At 48.7% G+C, this 9,125-nt stretch overlaps 2 protein-coding genes across 2 annotated transcripts; one reads left to right on the top strand and one right to left on the bottom strand.

Moving 5' to 3' along the window:
* The first annotated feature begins 451 nt into the window (after nucleotides 1-451).
* LOC4800491 (pickpocket protein 19-like) lies at nucleotides 452-6,765 on the top strand. The gene is made up of 8 exons (XM_015183015.2): nucleotides 452-584; nucleotides 651-4,857; nucleotides 4,923-5,457; nucleotides 5,511-5,919; nucleotides 5,982-6,035; nucleotides 6,104-6,239; nucleotides 6,297-6,409; nucleotides 6,467-6,765. Exons 2-8 carry the CDS (start codon nucleotides 4,646-4,648, stop codon nucleotides 6,667-6,669), a joined length of 1,662 nt encoding a protein of 553 aa, XP_015038501.2. The 5' UTR covers nucleotides 452-584; nucleotides 651-4,645; the 3' UTR covers nucleotides 6,670-6,765.
* LOC117184736 (pickpocket protein 19-like) lies at nucleotides 6,654-9,122 on the bottom strand. The gene is made up of 7 exons (XM_033383477.1): nucleotides 8,611-9,122; nucleotides 7,898-8,552; nucleotides 7,533-7,833; nucleotides 7,431-7,478; nucleotides 7,230-7,374; nucleotides 7,064-7,170; nucleotides 6,654-7,005 (listed from the first exon to the last, which is right to left on the bottom strand). Exons 1-7 carry the CDS (start codon nucleotides 8,760-8,762, stop codon nucleotides 6,728-6,730), a joined length of 1,686 nt encoding a protein of 561 aa, XP_033239368.1. The 5' UTR covers nucleotides 8,763-9,122; the 3' UTR covers nucleotides 6,654-6,727.
* Nucleotides 9,123-9,125: the final 3 nt, after the last annotated feature.

The raw sequence follows: 9,125 nt of genomic DNA, 5'->3' as shown, positions 1-9,125 counted from the left end.
ATTGCGAACCAAAGACCAACGCGACCAGAACACCACTGAAAGCCGCGTCTCAGCGTCAAGCTTTGATGAAGCACACGGAGGCAGGCAGCCAGAAGTCGAAACGAAGGCTCACAGTGGACCGAAAGCGACAGCGACGACTGTGGCTGCGGCAGTGGCAATGGCTACCAGGAGCGTCCTCGAGCGTGTTCGGCTTCGTGCTTCGGTAGGGACTGAATGGCGAAACGAACCAGTCGCTGGCCTGAAGGAACCGCCGACGGAGGCGCGCCAAACACACGAGGACGATGATGGCAGCTCTGCCTGCAAGAAGCTACCATTGACAGACCGTTCGGCAGCAGCACCACACGCCCACACTCTCGCAGGCACTCACACATACACGGACATTTGTTGCAGATTTGTGTAGCACACTTTTAGGCGGCACGTTCGGTTCTCTGAAGGAGAAGCCCGGCAAACGCACAGCTGTTGAGTTGGCGCCAAAATTCTTGGCCACCTCCGCGCAGGCGTCAGACTGTTATATGGCTCGCATCATCCGACCGGTAGGACAGTTTTCGACAGGAGCGTCTCAGTGTGCAGCATGGGCCTTTTTTGTAAGTGGAAATCATTGCTTTCTCCTATAATTCTGCAATTTCTCTGCAATTCTTTCACTAAAATAGTTGAAATATGTAAGGACACCTGTCGTGCTTCCCCACTCTACATGAAATATTGCGGCCCTAAACTGCTCGGAAACCCCTGCCGTATTTACTCCTACGCAGACAAGCGCCTGTCTGCCTGCCTGCCTGTCTGCCTGCCTGCTCTCCCACTGTCGGCATTAATCGCAAAATTCCCTGTCAAAAATGTGACACACAAAATACTTGTCTAGCAGTTACCTAACGTTGGGTATTTAAAAAGTTGTTGGGAAAACTTTCAAATTAAAAGCGCCGTGCTTAAATTATGCCAGCTCCTACCATTCGATGGTAGAGTCCTGGCTGGCTGGGTGGAGGGCTGGCTGGCTGGCTGGGAGCCTTTGGTACTTGATTCCTGGAACAGTGCAATCTCTCTGCAGTGCAAAACTCATTTCGCCATTCCGTTTATGGCATTCTGCATGTGTAAATACCATACTTATTATTTTCCTCACGTTCGCAGACACAGAGTGACTGATGACTGATGGAGCACCAAACTAACGAATTCCGTCGAAGTAATTACAATTTTGCAGAGGGTAAAAAAAGGCGCCCTTGAGAGAATTGAAGTGTCCTGATAGTGTACTCTAAGCGGGAGACTTAATTTAATTTTTCCTAGTTCTTGATGCATGCAACCGAACCGAACCAAAAATGGGGGAAAATGCAAATGGAAAACCGACTGAAATGGGATTTAAAATGCATGACATCAATTATAAGAAGTTTTCTTAATTTTCATCCTGTCATAACTCACATTGGGCTTCACACAAGCACAACTTTTCTCCTGTTCTTTTTTGCTGTATTTTGCTGCTCCTTTTCAAGTCGAACAAGGGCAAAGGCGAAAACTTGCCATGCCACACACTCACACACACACAAAAACACACAGAGAGAGAGCACATTTGTTTATTCCTCGATTGCGTACAAACATTTGCATTTGCATAGACAAGTTAAAAGCATCGCCTCCTTTCCCCAGGACCGCCGCACATCAGTTCCCAGAATCAGGAGCAGAGCAGAGCCAACTTCCTGCTGCCTGACTGCCTCCGAGTCAATGCAGCTGCCGTTGCAAATATGTGGAAAAACTGCTGCTGCTCTCCTGCTGCTGCTGCTGCTGCTGCTCCACTCCTTGTTGCATGCGAAATTGCAGATTTCATATGCAAATTTTGCACTTCCACAGAAAATTATTCAAATTACTTGCTAGCGACAAGCATTGTGGATGGCGCACACTCTCTATAAAAAGAGAGGAACAAAACGGAACACCTTTCACCTTGCTCCGGAACAGAAGTCAACAGCCTTGGCCGCTTGTCAGCCCCATCAATGGGATTGACAAATCTTTGCTCAGCTCCCAGGCAAAGTCAAATGGAAATGGGGAATGGCAAAACCACCACCACCATCAATCAGGGAAACGGGCGAATAGCGGTTCGGGTTCATGGCTTGTAATCCTTTAATATTATTAAATAATTAACACGCATTACTTGGCTTGTTTATGGCAGCTTTGACAACGGCAACGGCATCGGCATCGGCATCATCTCCTTCTGCCGCTCAGGCGGGCGGAAGTGATGGAGCTCAAAGCCCTGCTAGGCAGTGCTTTCATTCTATTCAGCTCTTCTCTGCGGGGCAGAGGATTTAGCCATCAAAAGATAAACGCAATTATGGAGCAGTTAGGAACACGGCTACGAGCCATGTACAGTGTACAGTGAACAGTGTACACCATGGCGCAAATGAAGACAATGCCGCGATGGTGCGAAACATGCAAATTAACAGGCAAACTTTTCCTCACCGACGCCGACGCCGAAGACGAAGGAGTTAAAGTTCATTTTAAACTAAATTTGCATATTTAAATGGCATTATGCCCAGACACTTGACAGTCTAACTGGCAGTTGGCAACATTCAGCATTCGCACCCAGCCCAGGAATCAGGCTCTTGCCCCAGCTCCTGCTCCTGCGCCTGCTGCGGCTCAGACTCTTGCTCCTGCTCCTGCTGTCTCCGTGTCACTCTACAGTGACGGTGACGGTGACAGTCGGTGCCTTGTCACGTTTCTGTTGCCTCATAAAAGTGAGATTGAATTTTGAACGGGCAGGCAACAAACTCACTCTGGGCTTCGAGTGCGGCTCTGATTCGGGATTGCCTCTGCTCTGCTGCTGCCTGGGTGATGCGGCGATGCGGTGATGCTGTGATGCTGTCTGTGCTTAATAGGCCACATGAACTTGAACCCCATCGTGGGATGAGTATGGGTATGTGTATGATGTGTATGATGTGTATGATGATGATGATTATGGTGATGGTGATGATGATGATGATGATGATGGAGAGGACAATCCAAACGAAATTGTTGCACACGCGCGTGTGACACAAAGTTAAAGGAAAAGTGAAACTGAAAGTTTTCGATGTCGTCCCTCGTACATAGAGAAAGTGAGCGGGTCTCCACTCCCCCTCTCACAAGCGGAAGTCATTAACGTCTGAACCCTGAGTCGGTTCGGTGTGGTGTGTGCGAGGAGGAAATTTCATTTATAACTACTCATCACAAGATTTCTTTTAGAGTGTGTCAAGGAAACGATGCATAATGAAGAGCGATGGGTGATTCACGTCCCTGCCTGAGGAGGAATGCCTGGGGAATGGAATCGAATCGAATCGAGTCGCGACTGGGTTCATTGAACAAGGGTTCGTTTTAAGGCAGTCATGTGCCAGGAATCGAATGGAGTCTCGAAAGAGTCTTGGCTGAAACGTGACTGGAGAGAGAATACCAGAATGTGACAGAAAGCAGATGGATTCAGGCTTCAGAGTGGTTTTATTAGCACCCATCAATGGAACTGAATCAGAACTTAACTGCCTCTGATTCGTGGCATTGATATACTATAATTAGCCAGAAATTGCGAAATTGATACTGCTCGCACCATATGCGGTTAGGTGTCCGCTCCGAACGGACGCACGTGTCCGGCAAACTTTGAAATCAAAGGCAGAACAAAGGGGAGGACCACTAAATCAATTGACGTTTAACGACCAGCCGAGGGGCGCGAGCAGCGTTTGATTGACACGACGCTAATTGGAGACCAATCTGGTTGTCCATAATGCCGGGATTAGTAGCCCGAAACCAGGCCATGTGTGCGGCCCCTAGAGTCTGGACGGGTGGCATCAGGAGCGGAATCAAGGACCAGCCTAGGCCCATCCGACTTACTTAAAACGGAGCTCTTCTGGAGCAGTTCATGTCTGTTCCAAGCGGCATTAGCTGCTGTATCTTTTATGTGGAATCAAATAACGATTCGGGCCACCGCAAACTTGTAGCAGGCCAAAAGTTTGTTGGCCAAATAAATCACGCTGCCAAGCCAAGAGACAAGCCAAGAACAACTCAATCGAAGAAGAAGAAGAAGGCATTCGACAGCGACATGAACATGGAATACACGCAATGATAAATCGAAAATATTTTTAGTTGTTTGCACAGAAAGCATTTGGGGGGAGCGACAAGCCAAGACAGACAGAGCAGAATGTCGTGCACCCACCGTCGCGCCCGGATTGACCAGCACTCAATAAAAAGTAACGCAGACTCCTCCGGCCACTCGTTGCTTCTCCTCGAGAAGGCCAGTTTAATGAATGAACAAACAGTCGGGCAAACGGAGGATTACGCTGACATTGGACATTGGACCCAGAGACTGTCCTCCTGACCTTCTCGGCCAGCGCCGCTTCAATCGAGTTGGGTAAACAAGTTGTGCGTCCTTGTCCACTTTTAGTTGCTCGAACAGAAGGAGTCTCATTCCTCCTCCCAGTCGGCACTCAAGTGTTAATTGTGTGCGTGATTTAAGCTTTAGTTGGAAGAGTCGGCAGAGGGAGTGGGAGAGGGGAGGCCGTTTGAATAATTGCTTTTTGATTGAGTTCAATGCTGCAAAGGCTTTCCTCTGCGCTTAACTTTAATTTGAATTCCCAATCTCTCGGCATTCGTCGAGCACGGCGCATCCTTCATAAACTCGCAGCAATAACAGCTGTATACAATATTTCGTTCTGTCATGTTTTATCCCCTGGAACTGCCACGGCCACGCAAAGCTCTCTATGGGGAGTATGGAAAGAAACTTGGACAGATCAGGGCGCAGCACGAGCCACAGGGTTCGGCGGGTAAACTATGGCGTCTCCTTCTTCCATATCTCAAGGAGTACACGGCGACCTCCTCGGTGCATGGCATACGATATCTGGCCGATCCGAAGCTGAAATACTTTGAGAGGTATGCTTTTAAGAATGCTTGGACTCCCTTCTTTAAAAATAAAGACAATTTCCCTTTGAGCACAGGATAATTTGGCTGCTGATTCTGGTGGCCACCAGCATAGGTGCCAGCATTGTGTACGTAGATCTCAGTGAGCTCTACCAGTCGATGCGTATTCAGACCACCATCAAGAACACCATGTATCCGATATTCGCGGCGCCCTTTCCCGCTGTTGGGATCTGTCCGCGCAACCGCATAAATTGGATAAAGTTGGAGAACGAGGCTCCGTATCACTTCCTGGGTCCCAACATCTCTGCCGCAGAAAAGGAGCTCTTCGTTCGCTTCTTTTCGTCTGCCGCCGACTCGCACTTGACTCGCTTGACAGAGATGTCGAGCTTTTTCAACAATGCCCCGCTAGCTGCTAACTTGACCCTGCTGGACGGCTTAGATGTGGCAACAGTCATTGAGTATGTCCTGCTGAAGTGCAGTGATTTCTTTTCCGCCTGCCTCTGGCGGGGCAACCCGCAGAACTGTTGTGAGATTTTTGAGTTGCAGTTCACAGAGTCGGGCTCCTGTTGGGTTTTCAATTCACTGATCAGTCCAGCAAGGCGACAGAAAGAGGTAAGTGGGTGGGCAAGGTCCGATTCGAAACTCATTTGTGGTTCCCTCCACAGAAGGATAACAAGTACTATCCCCGTCGCACACCACAGTATGGTGAGGGCTCTGGCTTGGATGTTTTCCTGCGACTCAGGAACTCCTCTCTTATTCGGCCCAACAAACGGGGCGTATACGTGATGATCAAGCAACCGCAGCAGTGGAGCGATGTCGTGCGCCATGTCCCACACGGGGCGCAAACCCAGATCAGCATGGTGCCCCGCATCACAACCACGGATCAGCGAACCCGAGCCTTGACGCCCAGAGCCAGACGCTGCATCTTTCCGGATGAGGTTACCCATCCTCAGTACAAGAATCTGCCGGGCTTTGAGTACTGGGTGGGAAACTGTCGCAGCAAGTGTCACCAGGAACATGTCATCAATCTGTGCAAGTGCTCGCCATCTGTTTTCTTTCCGGTAACCGATAAGGGTGAGTAGACGGCCGTCCTTTGCGAATGCAAATATTAATAAAAAAAGTAATCCATCTATTAGATAACTTTACTGTCTGCAAGCCATCGGACTTTAAGTGTCTCCACGATAACAGACGTAAGTGCATACTAATCCCAATTAAACGAATGCATATATCATTTCTTATTTCCCCATACATTTTATAGTCACTTTTAGCGTGGAGCGCCATCCACAGGAGGATGAGTACGTGGACAATCTGTACAAGGAGAGCATGATCTGTAACTGCTTCATAAGTTGCACTCAGCTAATCTTCGATCGAGTATTTAGTAGCAGCACCTTAGAGTAAGTAAATCCCCAACCCTATATAGCTCTCCCATCTCCATTTTCCATCTCTCCCAGTAATAACGACACCCACACAGAGTTGGGTACCATTCGCCTGGACATTTTCTATCAGTCGGGATGGTTCATCCAGTACCACACCAACATGCGTTTTACCTTTGTGGAATTGCTGGGTGTGTAGAATCCATCATACCTGTCGTCCAATCTTTTCATTGGATAACAATTTTCAGCTAGTTTCGGTGGTATAATTGGACTCTTCCTGGGCGCCTCACTGCTCAGTGCCTTTGAGCTGGTCTACTTCTTCACCATTGGCCTCTATTTATATTTGCATGGGGAGAGGAAACTGTCCCTCCAGCCACGCCCACTCCAACCAGCAGTCATTACTATACCCTTTGGACAGAGAAAGATTACTCCAGCTAAGTATATACGTTGACGGGACTATAGGTATAATATGAGCATCAATGTGAGTATAAATCAACAATAAATAACATTCACCAGGCATTTCTCTGGTGGTGGTGCGGATGCCTAATTTTGTTTGTGGTCTGGTCCTTTTGGGATGGATGCACCTGATGGTCAGCCAAATGAGTGACTTCGTTTTTCAAATAGCTCTTAAAGGCGCGCCATTTTATCTTCATTTTCCGATGGAGTACGCCATAGTAGGAGTTGTCGTAGAGATGCATGCCAAAGCCGACTGTTAGATAGTAAATCAACTCGAATGCACTGACCATAGAGGCGCCCAAGCACAGGCCAAAGATGCCACCCAAGTTAGCTGTCAAATAAATACAGATGTAGGAGAGATATCAGGCTTTCAGATTCCTAAATCAAACCTATCAAATCAATCGTGGTAAATTCCAGACTGGTGCGGTACAGCGGCGTCGTCTCCACTTGGTAGTGCACATCCACTCTGAAAAGTTTCTGCTGCGGATCCTTTGGACTGAAATCATTCTTTATATAAGTCACTAAGTCCACTAAGAAATGATCTAAAGATATTACATCCTCTTGGCAGAGAGAGGCAGCGTCGTTGTGGCCGTGTAGTAATCGAGCAGATAGCAGTTCACCAGACAGGAGCATGTCATGCCTGGTTTGGTAGCACTAAACAGAGCATCCTCCTCCCGACGCTTATCGTAGCTGAAAATATCTGCAACAAGGGATATTGTTATCGAAGGATCCCGCCCCGCTTTGTGTGATCCTCACCATTATGCCTCGCGATGCACCGGAGGCTGGTCGCTGTGCATTCCTTGACTGAAAAACAAGAACAATGGCACCTCTGGAAGCACTCTTTAAGCCCCAACTCACCTTTTTGATTGTGAAGAAAGAAAATGGGCAGGGAGCAGTTGCACAGCTGAATCAAGTACGACTCATGGCACCGATTCAGGCAGTTGGTAAGCTGGAAGGGCTTGCCATACTTCTTGGCCGAGTCCGCGGGATCCAGCTCGAGCTGCTCGTCCACAAAAAGGCAATTGCGACGTTCTGGGGGAATGCTCCGGGTGGTCTCATCGGTCCACGTCAGGTCGGGACGAACCGTCACGTAGGTCTCGGTATTTTGGGTCATGGAATAGACCACATTCGACATTTGGTCTGGCTTTTTGATCATTATCTGGAACATGGAGAGGGTACTTTTATGGAATACCAAAGGCAACCATCTCCATCAAGCATCATACATAGACTTTATCGGTAGCCAAGGAATTCGGTCGCTTGAAGCTCTCATTTAGAAGCAGATCAAAGTTGAGACCCGTGCCCTGGCCGGCCTTTGCATTGTGACGGGGATAGAATTGGGAGCCCTCGCGTTTCTTGATCTCCTTCGAGCGCGGCGAGAAATCCGAGTTGAAGACCAGACAGAACCCAAACTCGGTTTTCTCCATCACAAAGTACTCGCAGCAGTCGAAGGTTGTGCTGCGCCACTGACACGAGTTGAGCACCATGATATCCTGGCAACTTAGGGTCAGGAACATGGCCAACGTTGTGATGTTGATGAAGTTCACTGCCTCGAGATTGTCGTCATCCAGCTCGGACAGACCCACCGAAAAGCTGCCAAAGCGCAGCGTCTCCAGTCGAGCAACCAAAGTGGTGAAGGACTCCACAAGTTCCAAGCTCGCATTGGCAGGCAGGAACTCCGACTTGGCCGCCTGCAGCTGGCTCCAATTGATGCGATTGTCAGTGCAAATACCAACTGCTGGGAATTCGACGAGAAAGACGGGGTACTGGGGATCGTGGACGACAGTTTGCAGCTTCTGCGACACAAAGCGTTCCGATAGCATCAGATAAAAGAACCATGACAGGGCAATGCTGACGGAGAGCAGCAAGCACCAGATAAGTCTGCAACGGGAAAGATGATTCATCAGTGGATTGAAGTCCATGCTCACTGGATGGAGACCTTTCCAGGTTGTGTAGCTGCGGATCGTAGAGATAGCGGACGCAATGAATGGTTGATTTTTCGCAGTAGCTCCGAAAGTAGACGCGCAACAACTCCATAAAGCACTTAGTATCTTGCTTTTGCGGCGTATCCGATTTGTCACCCTTCGCCATGCCGGGACGTGTGTCGTGGAATCACTGAGCTCTGCTCCGGATGCCGGGGAACCCTTTTATGGAATGGCTGCAAATTGCAGTGGGAAACTTTTGTCGGACAGGTATCCATTACGGCTCACATCGGTTGTAATTGAGTAGTTATGTTTTCGGCAAAAGATAAGCCCAGCCCGGTGACAAAAGTGCGTGTCGTCGTCGCACTCATTGATTAGCGGGCTCGCCTCCCAATTAACCGTGACTTTCCCAAACAGTCATTCCTTCGGTTGAGCGAAATGGGTGAAGTTGAGTGGCAGCCTGAACCGCAACTCGGTAATGATGATAATGATGTTGATGAGAAGGGGCCGGGCAAGCAGATTAAGTCAAAAA

The sequence above is a fragment of the Drosophila pseudoobscura genome, chromosome 2, assembly GCF_009870125.1.
Source record: "Drosophila pseudoobscura strain MV-25-SWS-2005 chromosome 2, UCI_Dpse_MV25, whole genome shotgun sequence".
In the NCBI taxonomy this organism is placed as follows: domain Eukaryota; kingdom Metazoa; phylum Arthropoda; class Insecta; order Diptera; family Drosophilidae; genus Drosophila; species Drosophila pseudoobscura.
This window is presented reverse-complemented; position numbering and strand designations above follow the sequence as displayed.